The 17704-nt window shown below is 52.0% G+C and overlaps 1 protein-coding gene across 1 annotated transcript in view; it reads right to left on the reverse strand.

The window, feature by feature from the left end:
• acadm (acyl-CoA dehydrogenase medium chain) overlaps nt 1–9950 on the reverse strand; it is a 63485-nt gene extending 53535 nt beyond the window's left edge. Inside the window, exon 1 of the mRNA XM_070886458.1 lies at nt 9881–9950. Within this exon, the coding sequence (XP_070742559.1) occupies nt 9881–9898 (18 nt within the window). The 5' untranslated portion in view covers nt 9899–9950. The remainder of the gene's footprint in view (nt 1–9880) is intronic.
• Between the last annotated feature and the right edge of the window lie 7754 nt (nt 9951–17704).

The following is a 17704-nucleotide window of genomic DNA, read 5'->3' on the forward strand; positions in this document are numbered from 1 at the left end:
GGGGGGGTAGAGGGATGTTAATGAGCCCCTGACATTATTCAAAAGATAGCAGGAAGGTCCCCCAGTGTCCCGACCAACATTTCGCCCTCAACCCAAACTACCAGAAAAAAATTCATTGGGCGATTCAACTCAGTTGTTTGTAAACTTTGCCGTGTACAGCAGAACGACAATTTGCGGTTATATAGAATCAAAATCAGAACGATATAGCACAGGAGGAGGCCACTCGGTTCATCGTGCCTGTGCCGGGTCTGACAGAGCGATCCAATTAGTCCCCCCCCCCTCCCCGGCACTCTTTCCCCACAGCCCGGCAAAATTTCCCCTTCAACTATTTATCTATTTCCCTTTTCAAAGTTATTGAATCTACTTCCACTGCCGTTTCATGCAGTGGGTTCCAGGTCTCAACATTTCGCTGCATGAGGAAAGTTCCACATTCCGCCTCTCATTCTCCCGTCTGTCACCTGAAATCTGTGTCCTCTGGTTACCGACCCTTCTGCCATTGGATAGCGCCTTTAAAAAGGTGCTCGTAAAAGGTCTCAAGCCACTTTGCAGGAGGGCAACCAGAAATAAATTTGACACCGAGCCACATGGAGATATTAGGACAGGTGACCAAAAACTTGGTTGAAAGAGGGAGGTTTTAAGGTGCGTTAGAAAGGAGGGACAAGTGGAGAGCAAGGTTCCCCCGAAGCTACGCGGCTGAGCAGCTCTCAACGTCCTGCACAGCCAGCTGTCCGGCTTTTCAAGAGGAAAAAACACGCAGGCACGGTATTTTTAATGAGCAGTGTACCCCGAAAAAAATTAGTAGGAAGTTTAGGGAGGGAATTCCAGAGGTCTTGGGGCCCAGGAAGCTGAAGGCACGACCGCCAATGGTGGGGCGATTAAAATCGGGGATGAACAACAGGCCAAAATTAGAGGAGCGCCTATCTCTGAGGGTTGGAATTGTAACAGTAATTGGACAATGTAATTTGTTCTATGCAATTTGAGAAACAAGTTAAAACGCTATACACATGCACGCCTTTCCTTTCAACATGAGAAAGGACAACACTCCCTTTGACACATTCCCTTTCTTCGAACATAGAAAGTAGGTGCAGGAGTAGGCCATTCGGCCTTTCGAGCCTGCACCATTCAATAAGATCATGGCTGATCATGCAACTTCAGTACCCCACTCCTGCTTTCTCTCCATACCCTTTGATCCCTTTAGCCATAAGGGCCACATCTAACTCCCTTTTGAATATATCTAACGAACTGGCCTCAACAACTTTCTGTGGTAGAGAATTCCACAGGTTTACAATTCTCTGAGTGAAGAAGTTTCTCCTCATCTCGGTCCTAAATGGCTTACCCCTTATCCTTAGACTGTGACCCCTGGTTCTGGACTTCCCCAACATCGGGAACATTCTTCCTGCATCTAACCTGTCTAAACTCATCAGAATTTTATATGTTTCTAGAAGATCCCCTCTCATCCTTCTAAATTCCAGTGAATATAAGCCCATTCGATCCAGTCTTTCTTCATATGTCAGTCCTGCCATCCTGGTGAACCTTTGCTGCACTCCCTCAATAGCAAGAATGTCCTTCCTCAGATTAGAAGGCCAAAACTGAACACAATATTCCAGGTAAGGCCTCACCAAGGCCCTGTACAACTGCAGTAAGACTTCCCTGCTCCTATACTCAAATCCCCTCGCTATGAAGGCCAACATGCCATTTGCTTTCTTCACCGCCTGCTGTACCTGCATGCCAACTTTCAATGACTGATGTACCATGACACCCAGGTCTCGTTGCCCCTCCCCTTTTCCTAATCTGTACCATTCAAAGTGCGTCGTTAAGGCTGCAATCACCTTACATTTATCCTGTTTTATTTTATTCATTCCTGGGATGTGGGCGTCGCTGGTAAGACCGGCATTTATTGCCCATCCCTAATTGCCCCTTGAGAAGGTGGTGATGAGCCGCCTTCTTGAACCGCTGCAGTCCGTGTGGTGAAGGTGCTCCCACAGTGCTGTTAGGGAGGGAGTTCCAGGATTGTGACCCAGCGACGATGAAGGAACGGCCGATATATTTCCAAGTCAGGATGGTGTGTGACTGGGAGGGGAACGTGGAGGTGGAGGTGTTCCCATGCACCTGCTGCCCTTGTCCTTCTAGGTGGTAGAGGGCGCGGGTTTGGGAGGTGCTGCCGAAGAAGCCTTGGCGAGTTGCTGCAGTGCATCTTGTAGATGGTGCACACTGCAGCCAGGGGGCGCCGGTGGTGGAGGGAGTGAGTGTTGAAGGTGGTGGATGGGGAGCCGATCAAGTGGCTGCTTTGTCCGGGATGGTGTCGAGCTTCTTGAGTGTTGTTGGAGTTGCACTCATCCAGGCAAGTGGAGAGTGTTCCATCACACTCCTGACTTGTGCCTTGTAGATGGTGGAAAGGCTTTGGGGAGTCAGGAGGTGAGACACTCACCACAGAATACCCAGCCTCTGACCTGCTCTTGTAGCCACAGTATTTATGTGGCTGGTCCAGTTAAGTTTCTGGTCAATGGTGACCCCCAGGATGTTGATGGTGGGGGATTCGGTGATGGTAATGCCGCTGAATGTCAAAGGGCGGTGGTTAGACTCTCGCTTGTTGGAGATAGTCATTGCCTGTCACTTGTGTGGTGCGAATGTTACTTGCCACTGATCAGCCCAAGCCTGAATGTTGTCCAGGTCTTGCTGCATGCGGGCACGGACTGCTCCATTATCTGAGGAGTTGCGAATGGAACTGAACACTGTGCAGTCATCAGCGAACATCCCCACTTCTGACCTTGTGATGGAGGGAAGGTCATTGATGAAACAGCTGAAGATGGTTGGGCCTAGGATACTGCCCTGAGGAACTCCTGCAGCGATGTCCTGGGGCTGTGATGATTGACCTCCAACCACCACAACCATCTTCCTTTGTGCTGGGTATGACTCCAGCCACTGGAGAGTTTTCGCCCTGATTCCCATTGCCTTCAATTTTACTAGGACTCCTTGATGCCACACTCGGTCAAATGCTGCCTTGATGTCGTGCGCAGTCACTCTCACCTCACCTCTGGAATTCAGCTCGTGTCTATGTTTGGACCAAGGCTGTAATGAGGTCTGGAGCCGAGTGGTTCTGGCGGAACCCAAACTGGGCATCAGTGAGCAGGTTATTGGTGAGTAAGTGCTGCTTAATAGCACCGTCAACAACACCATCCTTCACTTTGCTGATGATTGAGAGTAGACTGATGGGGCGGTAATTGGCCGGACTGGATTTGTCCTGCTTTTTGTAGACAGGACATATTATCGGGTAGATGCCAGTGTTGTAATTGTACTGATTCAGTTTTCAGCACGACAGCTGGGATGTTGTTGGGGCCAATAGCCTTTGCGCTCCAATGCGCTCAGCCATTTCTTTATATATCACGTGGAGTGAATCTAATTGGCTGAAAACTTATCGTGTTTTTACTTGAAGATGCTGAGGCAGGAGCGAGTGCCCGCTAGGACCTGGATTCAGACTGCTAAACTCATTTAGTTAGGATCCTCAGACACTGAAAATAGCGAAGCCTTAACCTCATTGATCTGGCCCAGCCCGGATCCGAGAGATTAAAGCTCAAAGCCTAACCTGGTGCACATTCCAAAGAGTAAACGGCAGTTGTGCTTCTGGGGATAACAGCAAGGAACGCAGTGCATGATCCACAGTGTAAATGTGGCTGCTTTATATTGGCGGCATAATTAGGATGAACAAAATATAAGCTGACAGTCACAGTGCAGGGCTGAGGGAGTGCCGCATTGTCGGAGCGGCAGTACTGAGGGAGTGCTGCACTATCGGAGGGGCAGTACTGAGGGAGTGCTGCACTGTCGGAGGGGCAGTACTGAGGGAGCGCCGCACTGTCGGAGGGACAGTACTGAGGGAGTGCCGCACTGTCGGAGGGACAGTACTGAGGGAGCGCAGCACTGTCGGAGGGGCAGTACTGAGGGAGTGCTGCACTGTCGGAGGGGCAGTACTGAGGGAGTGCTGCACTGTCGGAGGGGCAGTACTGAGGGAGTGCCGCACTGTCGGAGGGGCAGTACTGAGGGAGTGCTGTACTGTCGGAGGGTCTTTCTGATGAGGCATTAAACCATGACCCTGGCTGCTTTCTCAGGACCCGATCTGGATCGGATCTGAGGATCAATTTCCAAAGATCCACAGATCTCCGTCTTCGGACTCAGAGATTATCCGCTGTGGCAAATTTGGCAGCTGAACACCGGATTGGAGAAATTTCTGGACCTTGCAATAATAAAAAATGTTTCCTGCAATGGCAAATTGGAGTCATTGATGCTGTCGTTTGAAAGATCGGACAGAGGTGGAAGGATGGGAGATGTCAGCCTGTGATCATTATTTATTTTAAATAAACCATGTTTCCTGCAAGGAATTAGCTTGGGTAGTGTCATGGTCTGTAGGAGGGAGGGCCTGTGTCTGATTTGTGGTGAACCATCGTCAGAGTGTTAATGCTCAGAGATGTGGACAATTGTAAGAGAAATTTGGCATTAGGGGTACCAGCGGGACCAGGGTTAAAATGCTGGTTCCTGCATCGACCCATAAGGAGGTAAAAGGCCTCTCTTCGGCCTTGTACCAAGGCTCCAGAAGTTATCAATTCAATAATATTCCGACAGGATACGATGTGAGAACCTAAACAGACATTGATAAAACCTTGCGAAGAGGCTCGAGGTGGACTCACAGACAAGGAGGATCAGGAAAGAGAGTGCGAACGGCTGAATGCGATACTCCTGGAATAGTCACCTGGGTTATCATGGAATGATAAAAGGGGGGAATGAGAATGGATACAGAGGGATTGTAAATGTGGCAGAGGGATGGAAATAGGGAATCATGGGAAAATAGCTAAAGAAATGTCAAGATGCAGACAACTGCAGAATCGACAGAAAAAAAAGGGGATACCAAGAGTTGAGGTTGAGGTTAAACACAGGTCATGAGAAAGACGCAAGGCGGCACAAAGAAAGCAAGCAATCCTAGATAGGAGGAGAAAAGTAATGGCTCTTACTGATAAGGATGAAGGGAAACTAATTGGGTTCTTTACTGATAAGGGAAGACAGTGTAGCAAAGCTATAACTAACCTGACCCTGACACCAGCCCTAATTGGGAGACTTTCGTGCCTGCCATTGGACGTACTCGGTGGGGGGGGGGGGGGGGGGGGGGGAGGCAGAAAGGGATTGGATAGACCAAGTGCTAATCAAATGTATTCTGTTTTGAAAATGTATAACTACTGTGCTTTTCGCACTGTAAAGGGGCTTGTCCAGAGGAAGGTAAACAGGCTCTGATTGAGAGTGTTCCTTTGTCTTGACAAGTCCCGGCTGGAGAATCTTCACTAAAGGTCCTTTACAGAAAAGGCAAGGTGTTCACATCAGTGTATTCGCTGAAACAGATTGAGGGAAAAAGAATCCGTATTAACAAATGCTCAGAGACGTGGACCATGTACAGTGGACACCTCAAGTCGCTGGAGAAATACCACCAACGATGCCTCCGCAAGATCCTACAAATCCCCTGGGAGGAGAGACGCACCAACGTTAGTGTCCTCGACCAGGCCAACATCCCCAGCATTGAAGCGCTGACCACACTCGCTCAGCTCCGCTAGGCAGGCCGCATTGTTCGCATGCCAGACACAAGACTCCCAAAGCAGGCGCTCTACTCGGAACTCCTTCACGGCAAACGAGCCAAAGGTGGGCAGAGGAAACGTTACAGGGACACCCTCAAAGCCTCCCTGATAAAGTGCGACATCCCCACCGACACCTGGGAGTCCCTGGCCAAAGACCGCCCTAAGTGGAGGAAGTGCATCCGGGAGGGCGCTGAGCACCTCGAGTCTCGTCGCCGAGAGTATGCAGAAACCAAGCACAGGCAGCAGAAGGAGCGTGCGGCAAACCAGTCCCACCCACCCCTTCCCTCAACGACTGTGACAGAGACTGTAATTCCCGTATTGGACTGTTCAGTCACCTCAGGTCTAATTTTTAGAGTGGAAGCAAGTCTTCCTCGATTCCGAGGGACTGTCTATGATGATGATGATACAGAGACACACACAAGCTTAGAAATCCCCGATCCAAACCAGACAGACCAGTCCAGCAGAGCAGAGAGCTGCATTGTCACCCTCTGCACAAGACAACCCCGCTTACATGGAGGTAAAACGATCACATTGCACTATTTAAAACAAGAGGAGGGACTTTGTCCGGTGTGTGAGCCCGCATCAACAGGTACATGTTACACCAGTGTTTAAACAAGGGTGTAAAGCTAAACACAACAACTCCAGACCAGTCAGTTTAGCCTCGGTCGTGGGGAAGCTTTTAGAAACGATAATCAGAGACAAAATTAACACAGTCAGTCGGACAAGTGTGGATCAATTAAGAAAAGCCAGCACAGATCTGTTACAGGCAAATCGTGTTCAACCAACTTGGATCGAGGTAACAGAGAGGGTTGATGAGGGCAATGAGTGTCTTGGGACATTTTACTCCATTAAAGGCACGATATAAATACAAGTTGTTGATATGCGGTTGACGTGGTGAACATGGATTTCAAAAAGGCATTCGACAGGGTCACATAATAACCTTACCAGCAAAGTTGAATCCCATGGAATAAAAGGGACAGTGGCAGCCTGGATACGGGATTGGCTCAGTGACAGGAAACAGAGAGTAGTGGGGAACAGTTGTTTTTCGGACTGGAAGAAGGTATACAGTGGTGTTCCTCAGGGGTCGGTACGGGGACCACAGCTTTTCGCGATATACATTAATGACTTGGACTTGGGTGTACAGGGCACAATTTGCAAATGGCACAAAACTTGGAAGTATAGTGAACAGTGAGGAGGATAGTGATAGACTTCAGGAAAACAGAGAAACTGGTGAAATGGACTGGCACGAGGCAGATGCAATTAAACGCAGAAAAGTGTGTTTGGTAGAAAGAATAAGGAGAGGGCATATAAGCTAAAGGGTACAATCCTAAAGGAGGTGCACAAATCGTTGAAGGTGGCAGGGCAGGTTGAGAAAGCGGTTAAAAAGGCTTACGGGATCCTGGGCCTCATAAATAGAGGCATAGAGTACAAAAGTGTGGACATTACGGTGAACCTGTATAAAACACGGGTTCGGCCCCAACTAGAATATTACGTTCAATTCTGGACACCACACTTTAGGAAGGATGTGAAGGCCTTCGGGTGCAGAACAGATTTACGAGAATGGTCCCAGGGATGAGGGACTTCAGTGACGGGGATAGACTGGAGAAGCTGGGGTTGTTCTCCTTGGAGCAGAGAAGGTCGAGAGGAGATTTGATCGAGGTGTTCAAAATCATGAGGGGTCTGGACAGAGTAGATCGAGAGAAACTGTTCCCATTGGTGGAAGGGTCGGGAACCAGAGGACACAGATTTAAGGCGATTGGCAGAAGAACCAAAGGCGACACAACAAAAACACTACTTTTTTTTTTTAAAAACACAGCGAGTGATTGGGATCTGGAATGCGCTGCCTGAAAGGGTGGTGGAGGCAGACTCAATTTTATCTTTCAAGAAGAAGTTGGACAAGTATCTGAAGGAAAAAAAATTGCAGGGCTTTGCAGGGAAAGGGCGGGGGAAGTGGTACTGGCTGAGAGTCAGCACGGGCTCGATGGGCTGAATGGCCTTGCGTGGTGTAACCATTGGGGTTTTTTTCCCCAGCCCCGACTTTCCGCTCACTCATATTTGCAGATCGCCAAACATAATGCAGTGCAATCCGGCAGCGTTTGAAAACATTTATTTTTCAAAAAAATTTGCTTCAAAAAATATTCCTTGATAATTAGAGTGCTTACTTGGTGCAGTTTGATTAATACAGCTCAAAATGGGTTTATTACAAAAAAAGCAGTTTATATTAGTGTCAATCCACCACCTATGAGTAGCCCAATTTTTCAATGATTAAAAATGACAAAAAAAAAAATACGAAACAATTTTCTAGTTAAATGTGGTACAGTCATCAGTTCCTGGGGTCGGCCATTTAGAACCGAGATGAGGAGGAATTTCTTCACTCAGAGGGTGGTGAATCTTTGAAATTCTCTGCCCCAGAGGGCTGTGGAGGCTCAGTCATCGAGGAAATGTTTCAAGGACACCCTCAAAGCCTCCCTGATAAAGTGCAACAGCCCCACTGACACCTGCGAGTCCCTGGCCAAAGTCAAGTGGAGGAAGTGCATCCAGGAGGGCGCTGAGCACCTCGAGTCTCGTCGCCGAGAGCATGCAGAAATCAAGCGCAGGCAGCGGAAGGAGCGTGCGGCAAACCAGACTCCCCGCCCACCCCTTCCCTCAACCACTGTCTGTCCCACAGAGACTGTAATTCCCGTATTGTTGAACTGTTCAGTCACCTGAGAACTCACTTTTAGAGGGGAAGCAAGACTTCTTCGAATTCGAGGGACTGCCTATGATGATAATGATATTCAAGACAAAGATCAATATATTTTTGAATATTCAGGGAATCAAAGAATATGGGGATAGTGCAGGAAACTGGAGTTGAGGTCGAAGATCAGCCCTGATCGCATTAAATGGCGGAGCAGGCTCAAAGGGCCAAATGGCCTATTCCTATCATTCCATAAGAAGTTAATAACTGATAACATCTCACCTGTAATGTCTGGCAACTTCTTGTGCGCAAATAGCTGCAGTGTTTGCCAACATAAAAAAATGATTTGATTGTGTAGGAATGCGGAGGTCAGTTAGCAATCGGCCCTGTCTGACTGAGAAGTTATCACGGCCGATTGTGAACTTTAGCCCAGTGATTCAGCATCTGCCACATGGTCTGTTTACACATCCCTCGGAAAGCCTCAGAGTTTCACAGTGTTTTTCCAAGTCTTTTGAAACAAGGTAAAGTCAAGTGTGAAAAGCAATCAATGATAATGGTAAAAGTCTGCTTAACATTCAAAAAACTCACATTAGCACCAGTCACACTTGTAATGTGGGAATCACAGCAGTCAATTTGCGCACAGCAAGCTCCCACAAACAGCAATGTGATAATGATCGGATAATCTGTTTTGGTGATGCTGGTTGAGGAATAAATATTGTTCTTTGAAATAGTGCCGCAGGATCTTTTACATCCATGCAAGGCGGCAGTCGGTGCCTCGATTTAATGTCTGAGCGGAAAGATGGCACCGCAGTACTGCCCCTCCGACAGTGCAGCACTCCCTCAGTACTGCCCCTCCGACAGTGCGGCGCTCCCTCAATACTGCCCCTCCGACAGTGCAGCACTCCCTCAGTACTGCCCCTCCAACAGTGCAGCACTCCCTCAGTACTGCCCCTCCGACAGTGCGGCGCTCCCTCAGTACTGCCCCTCCGACAGTGCGGCACTCCCTCAGTACTGCCCCTCCGACAGTGTGGCGCTCCCTCAGTACTGCCCCTCCGACAGTGCAGTGCTCCCTCAGTACTGCCCCTCCGACAGTGCGGCACTCGCTCAGTACTGCCCCTCCGACAGTGCGGCGCTCCCTCAGTACTGCCCCTCCGACAGTGCGGCACTCCCTCAGTACTGCCCCTCCGACAGTGCGGCACTCGCTCAGTACTGCCCCTCCGACAGTGCGGCGCTCCCTCAGTACTGACCCTCCGACAGTGCGGCACTCCCTCAGTACTGCCCCTCCGACAGTGCGGCGCTCCCTCAGTACTGCCCCTCCGACAGTGCGGCACTCCCTCAGTACTGCCCCTCCGACAGTGTGGCGCTCCCTCAGTACTGCCCCTCCGACAGTGTGGCGCTCCCTCAGTACTGCCGGCCTGGATTGTGTGAAGTCTGTGAACCGGGACTCGAGTTCCTGGGCTCGGGGCGAGAGCTGCCCACCGAGCCCGGGCTGAGTGAGGCCTGAGCCCGCTACTCCGGCCCTTGCCCCTTGCCCCTTGCCCCTTGCCCCCTGCCCCGGCCTCACACACACCGCGCCCCGGGCTGGCCCTACCTGTACCGGCGGCCACATCCCGACTGCAGGCCTTCCGCCTGCCCGCCCCTGGCAACCGGCCCCGCCCCGCCCCGAACATTAACCCCGCCCCCAGAGCATCGGCGCGTTTGCAGCAAACCCCGCCCAGTGAGGGCACAGTGTACCCTGTGGCCCCGCCCAGTGAGGGCACAATGTCTCCTGTGGCCCCGCCTAGTGAGGGCACAGTGTCCCCTGTAGCCCTGCCTAGTGAGGGCACAGTGTCCCCCTGTAGCCCCGCCTAGTGCGGGCACAGTGTTCCCCCTGTAGCCCCGCCTAGTGAGGGCACGGTGTCCCCCTGTAGCCCCGCCTAGTGAGGGCACAGTGTCCCCTGTAGCCCCGCCTAGTGAGGGCACGGTGTCCCCCTGTAGCCCCGCCTAGTGAGGGCACGGTGTCCCCCTGTAGCCCCGCCTAGTGAGGGCACAGTTTCCCCTGTAGCCCCGCCTAGTGAAGGCACAGTGTCCCCCTGTAGCCCCGCCTAGTGAGGGCACGGTGTCCCCCTGTAGCCCCGCCTAGTGTGGGCACTGCCCCCTCAATGGCCCCGCCCAGCGAGGGCACTGTTCCTCCTGTAGCCCCGCCCAGTGAGGGCACTGCCCTGCAATAGCCCCACCCAGTGAGGGCACAGTCCCTCCCGTAGCCCCGCCCAGTGAGGGCACTGCCCCCCTAGCCCCGCCCAGTGAGGGCCCTGTCCCGTCTTTAGCCCCGCTCAGTGAGGGCACTGACCACCCCCGCGCGCAATAGCCCCGCCCAGTGAGGGCACTGGCCCGCCTTTGGCCCCGCCCAGTAAGGGCACTGGTCACCCGCGCGCGCAATAGCCCCGCCCAGTGAGGGCACTGTCCCTCCTGTAGCCCCGCCCAGTGAGGGCACTGCCCCTCCTGTAGCCCCGCCCAGTGAGGGCACTGCCCCTCCTGTAGCCCCGCCCAGTGAGGGCACTGTCCCTCCTGTAGCCCCGCCCAGTGAGGGCACTGCCCCATTGTCCCTGTGGCCTTTGCCCCACTGGGCTGCTGCAGAAGTTTCCCTGAGCTCCAGGGATGGAGATCCATTTTCCGCGACCTCCCCCCCCCACATTTTATGCACTTTACCCTAAAAAGTAATTCTGCAGAAAATAAAATCCCTAAATATTTGCAAAGCCACAATGAAAAATGAAAGGGCTTTTCACCTTCCAGCGGATAGTGTGACCACTTGTGTTTATTTTAGAGTAGCCGAAACATTCTCTCAACAACCTTTGTCCCAATAGCTGATCTGCAGCGACCTCGATTAGCGAAATAACTTTGCAGGGAAGGATGGTAACCATCAGCACATTCCTCAGCCTCCAAGTTAAATTAGCTGAAGAAGATCAGGCTTCCATTTCCGCAGGGCCTTACAGCGCCTTTTCGAAGTGTAGCCACCGTTCAAATGTCGGAAATGCAGCAGCCAATTTGTGCACAGCAAGGTTCCAAAAACAGCATGTGATAAAGACCAAATAATCTGTTTTAGTGATGTTGAATGAGGGATAAAAATTGTCCAAGAAATGGGGAGAACTCCCCTACTCCTCTTCGAAATAGTGCCGTGGGATCTTTAACATGAGAGGACAGACAGGGCCTCAGTTTAAAGTCGGACTCTCATACAGTGCAGCGCAGTTTCCCTCAGTACTGCCCCTCCGACAGTGCAGCACTCCCTCAGTACTGCCCCTCCGACAGTGCAGCACTCCCTCAGTACTGCCCCTCCGACAGTGCAGCACTCCCTCAGTACTGCCCCTCCGACAGTGCAGCGCAGTTTCCCTCAGTACTGCCACTCCAACAGTGCAGCACTCCCTCAGTACTGTCCCTCCGACAGTGCAGCACTCCCTCAGTACTGCCCCTCCGACAGTGCAGCACTCCCTCAGTACTGCCCCTCCGACAGTGCAGTGCTCCCTCAGTACTGCCCCTCCGACAGTGCAGCGCAGTTTCCCTCAGTACTGCCCCTCCGACAGTGCAGCACTCCCTCAGTACTGCCCCTCCGACAGTGCAGCACTCCCTCAGTACTGCCCCTCCGACAGTGCAGCGCAGTTTCCCTCAGTACTGCCACTCCAACAGTGCAGCACTCCCTCAGTACTGTCCCTCCGACAGTGCAGCACTCCCTCAGTACTGCCCCTCCGACAGTGCAGCACTCCCTCAGTACTGCCCCTCCGACAGTGCAGTGCTCCCTCAGTACTGCCCCTCCGACAGTGCAGCACTCCCTCAGTACTGCCCCTCCGACAGTGCAGTGCTCCCTCTTCGCAACTCGCCTCTAATCCTTCTACCAATCACTTTACATCTATGCCCCCTGGTTATTGTCCGCTCTGCTGAGGGAAATAGGTCCTTCTTATTCACTCTATCTAGGTCACTCATAATTTCTGTTCCAAAGAAAACAACCCGGCCAATGCAGTCTTTCCTGATAGCTGAAGTTCTCCAGTGCTGGTACCATCCTTGTGCGGCAGTGTGTAAGAATAACCCAAGACTTTGCCTTTACATTCCTTGACTGCACAGCTGACATTGCCCGTCAGCGTGGTATTTTTAATTGACCTCTAAAGGTGACCCTGGATTGCCCTAGCATCATCAACAGATTTGCAAGTGTCTCCCTTGAGCGCTGACTTAACTAATATTGCACAGAAACAGGCCTTTCGGACCAACAGACCCGTACTGGTGTTTCATCATCATCTTAGGCAGTCCCTCGAGTCGAGGATGACTTGTTTCCACGCCAAAAAAGTTCACAGGTGTTCAATGAAGGACCTAATATTCCGGATCCCGAACTATATATTGAAGGGTGGAAGATGCCTGTGCCTGGATTTTTTTAAGGTGGGGTGACCGTTGCACACCAGCCACCACACGGGCTTGACAGAGCGAGGTCTTGGTCCAGTGGCAAGGGTTAACCAGGGCGACCGGAGACCAGCTCTGCTGCACAGACCTAGTGCGCACACACATATCGCAGTGTGGGCTGGGCACGTGCTGCCCCTGGGCCCTCGCCTCTCCTGGGCCCCAATCACGCCTCTCTACAATCTCTCGCCGCTCCTTCGCCCCGACCTCGCCGCTCCTGCTGTACCTGCCCACGCTCCAATCAGCGACCTGGATTTTGGTGACGTCCAATCCAGTGGCCTTTTTCGACAGACCGGTGTTTATGCTCCACACGAGCCTCCTCCCACCCCTCTTCATCTGTATTCCTTTCACCCTCATCTACTTACCTAGTTTCTGCAAGGCTGTCTATGCAACTAGAGGGCACCGCAGGGTAGAGAGTGTCTGGTCGGTGCAGATAATATGATGATTTCGATTTCGAAGTTTCACTTTTGTTTAAATTAAATCTTATTTTTGAATTACCATGTCAGTTAGACAATTTTTTAATTGTGCTTTTCATGATCTCTGGATGTCCCAAAGTGCTTTACAGCAAATGAAACATAGAAACACAGAAAATAGAAAATAGGTGCAGGTGTAGGCCATTCGGCCCTTCGAGCCTGCACCACCATTCAATAAGATCATGGCTGATCATTCCCTCATTACCCCTTTTCTGCTTTCTTTCCATACCCCTTGATCCCTTTAGCTGTAAGGGCCATATCTAACTCCCTCTTGAATATATCCAATGAACTGGCATCAACAACTCTCTGCGACAGGGAATTCCACAGGTTAACAACTCTCTGAGTGAAGAAGTTTCTCCTCATCTCAGTCCTAAATGGCTTACCCCTTATCCTAGGACTGTGTCCCCTGGTTCTGGACTTCCCCAACATCGGGAACATTCTACCCTGCCCCGTCCTATCAGAATCTTATATGTTTCTATGAGATCCCCTCTCATCCTTCTAAACTCTAGTGAATAAAGGCCCAGTTGATCCAGTCTTTCTTGATAGGTCAGTCCCGCCATCCCGGGAATCAGTCTGGTGAACCTTCGCTGCACTCCCTCAATAGCAAGAACATCCTTCCTCAGATTAGGAGACCAAAACTGAACACAATATTCAAGGTGAGGCCTCACCAAGGCCCTGTACAACTGCAGTAAGACTTCCCTGCTCATATACTCAAATCCCCTCGCTATGAAGGCCAACATACCATTTGCCTTCTTCACCACCTGCTGTACCTGTATGCCAACTTTCAATGACTGATGAACCATGACACCCAGGTCTCGTTACACCTCCCCTTTTCCTAATCTGCCGCCATTCAGGTAATATTCTGTCTTCGCATTTTTGCCCGAAAGTGGGTAACCTCACATTTATCCACATGATACTGCATCTGCCATGCATTTGCCCACTAACCTAACCTGTCCAAGTCACCCTGCAGCCTCTTAGCGTCCTCCTCACAGCTCACACCGCCACCCAGTTTAGTGTCATCTGCAAACTTGGAGATATTACACTCAATTCCTTCATCATGAAGTACTTTTTGAAGTGTAGTCACTGTTGTAATGTGGGAAACGCAGCAGCCAATTTGAGCACAGCAATGTGATAATGACCAGATATTCTTTTATTTAGTGATATCGGTTGACGGGTAAATATTGGCCCAAGGAAAACTCTCCTTCTCTTCTTCGAAATAGTGGCCGTAGGATCTTTAATGTTCACATGAGAGGGCAGACGGGACCTCGGTTTAACGTCTCATCTGAAAGACGGCCCCTCCGAAAGTGCAGCACTCCCTCAGTACTGCCCCTCCGACAGTGCAGTGCTCCCTCAGTACTGCCCCTCCGACAGTGCGGCACTCCCTCAGTACTGCCCCTCCGACAGTGTGGCACTCCCTCAGTACTGCCCCTCCGACAGTGCGGCACTCCCTCAGTACTGCCCCTCCGACAGTGTGGCACTCCCTCAGTACTGCCCCTCCGACAGTGCGGCGCTCCCTCAGTACTGCCCCTCTATCAGTGCGGCACTCCCTCAGTACTGCCCCTCCGACAGTGCGGCACTCCCTCAGTACTGCCCCTCCGACATTGCGGCACTCCCTCAGTACTGCCCCTCCGACAGTGCGGCACTCTCTCAGTACTGCCCCTCCGACAGTGTGGCACTCCCTCAGTACTGCCCCTCCGACAGTGCGGCACTCCCTCAGTACTGCCCCTCCGACAGTGTGGCACTCCCTCAGTACTGCCCCTCCGACAGTGCGGCGCTCCCTCAGTACTGCCCCTCCGACAGTGCAGCACTCCCTCAGTACTGCCCCTCCGACAGTGCAGCAGTCCCTCAGTACTGCCCCTCCGACAGTGCAGCAGTCCCTCAGTACTGCCCCTCCGACAGTGCAGCACTCCCTCAGTACTGCCCCTCCGACAGTGCAGCAGTCCCTCAGTACTGCCCCTCCGACAGTGCAGCAGTCCCTCAGTACTGCCCCTCCGACAGTGCAGCAGTCCCTCAGTACTACACTGGGTGCGTCAGCCTGAACTTTTTCCCTCAAGTCCCTGGAGTGGGGCTTGAACCCTCGCATCTTCTGACTTAGAGGCGTGAGTGCTGCCTGCTGAGGGGCTGACACCAATTAAATATCGGACTTTGATATATGAGCGTCCTCATTCAGGCCAACATCCCCAGCATCGAAGCACTGACCACACTCGACCAGCTCCGCTGGGCAGGGCCACATTGTCCACATGCCCCGACACGAGACTCCCAAAGCAAGCGCTCTACTCGGAACTCCTACATGGCAAGTGAGCCCCAGGGGGACAGAGGAAACGTTACAGGGACCACCCTCAGAGCCTCCCTGATAAAGTGCAACATCCCCACTGACACCTGGGAGTCCCTGGCCAAAGACCAGTCCGCCCTAAGTGGAGGAAGTGCATCCGGGAGGGCGCTGAGCACCTCGAGTCTCGTCGCCGAGAGCGTGCAGAAACCAAGCGCAGGCAGCGGAAGGAGCGTGCGGCAAACCAGTCCCACCCTCCCCTTCCCTCAACCACTGTCTGTCCCACCTGTGACAGGGACTGTGGCTCCCGTATTGGACTGTTCAGCCACCTGAGGACTCACTTTTAGAGTGGAAGCAAGTCTTCCTCGATCCCGAGGGACTGCCTTATGATGATGATCGGACTTTGCTTAGTCTGTCCACGGTGTCTAAATACTGCCTTAACCGAGCAAGCGGGAGGAGGTGTGAGGGGTGTCAGCTGCTCTATTTCCAGCCTCAGTGATGCCGTGCAATGTTCTATTGATGGTGTCCGCGATTCAATGACCGGCGTTACAGTAGCGTGTTCATCTGACGCCGCAGAATTCTCCCCTTCGGCGTAGCAGCATCAAACTGCTGCAATAAGAGCACGTTCTTTGTCCCTTGAAAATGCTGCTGAGCTACAACATGTGCATTTCAATGCAGTCAAAAAGGAAATTGACCAGCAATAATAATCAGCTTTCTTCAGGCTCTGAAATACTTCACTGTATATCGCAGCAGCCCACGCTTAACTGAATCGGCCACAGTGTCAGCGGTGCTCAGAGCTGCAGACTGCGAGAAGCAGGTTCAAGTCTCCGGAACATTCTCACCTACTTTCAAACGAAAGGAGGAACGAAAGGCCAATAGGAGGATGTTCGCAGAACGGAGAGGTCACAACTATCAGGAAAGGCTTAACAGCCTGGGGCTCTTTTTCTCTCGAAAGGGAAGGCTGAGGGGCGACCTGATCGAACCACAGACATTTAGGAAGGCAATAGGTGCCACATTATTGTGACGGTTTGGATGTGCAGGTATCCTTCCAACAGAGCCATGCCAGGCCGAAGAGACACATTGGCCAAAGCGGGGGTCCTTCACCATCTGGCCCAGGACCCCAGTGTGCGCAGGTAGTGTGCACGAAACCAGCCATTCAACCAGATCACAGCTGATCACCTCCACTCTCCTGCTCGATCCCCACATCGCCTGATGCCCCCGAGAGTCCAAAGATCTATCGATTTGGACCTCGGCCTTGAATATACTCAGCGACTGAGCCTCCACAGCCCTTTGGGGTCGAGAGTTCCAAAGATTCACCACCCTCTGAGTGAAGAACTATTTGCACATCACTCACTGCACGCCTTTTCACCAACTGGTGGCCAGGTTGAAGCAGGCAACACTCCCGACTATGTACGACGACACATCACATGCTAGCACAAGTCTTTTACACGGGTTATACAACACAAGCAGCTTGTTGGAGCATAAAATGTTTCTGGCTTTCTCAAAAGCAATTACTTTGTTTTTTTCCCCATACCCAGTTCTCACCTTTACGCAATAACACATGTAGGGGCTCTAAGAGGGTGCTTAGCCCCGGTAGGAAGTTACCAAAATAGTTGAGGAGTCCCAGGAACGACCGCAGCTCCGTGACATTCTGTGGCCTGGGCACCTTCCTGATAGCCTCTGTCTTGGCGTCTGTGGGCCGAATGCCGTCCGCCGCGATCTTTCTCCCCCAAAACTCCGCTTCTGTTGCCATGAAGACGCATTTAAACCTCTTCAGCCGCAGCCCTACGCGATCCAGTCGCTGGAGGACCTCCTCCAGGTTTTGTAGGTGCTCGACGGTGTCCCGACCCGTGACCAATATGTCGTCCTGAAAGACCACTGTGCGTGGTACCGACTTGAGTAGGCTCTCCATGTTTCTCTGGAAGATCGCTGCAGCCGACCGAATTCCAAACGGGCATCTGTTGTAGATGAACAGTCCCTTGTGCGTGTTGATGCAGGTGAGGCCCTTCGAAGACTCCTCCAACTCCTGCGTCATGTAGGCCGAAGTCAGGTCGAGCTTGGTGAACATCTTGCCTCCTGTCAGCATCGCAAATAGGTCTTCTGCCTTAGGTAGCGGGTATTGGTCCTGTCGCAAGAAACCATTATTAGTTACTTTATAATCACCGCAAATCCTGACCGTGTCATCACTTTTGAGTCCTGGAACAATCGGGCTGGCCCACTCTCTGAATTTCACTGGGAGATGGTGCCCTCGCGT

The sequence above is a fragment of the Pristiophorus japonicus genome, chromosome 8, assembly GCF_044704955.1.
Source record: "Pristiophorus japonicus isolate sPriJap1 chromosome 8, sPriJap1.hap1, whole genome shotgun sequence".
NCBI classification, from domain to species: domain Eukaryota; kingdom Metazoa; phylum Chordata; class Chondrichthyes; family Pristiophoridae; genus Pristiophorus; species Pristiophorus japonicus.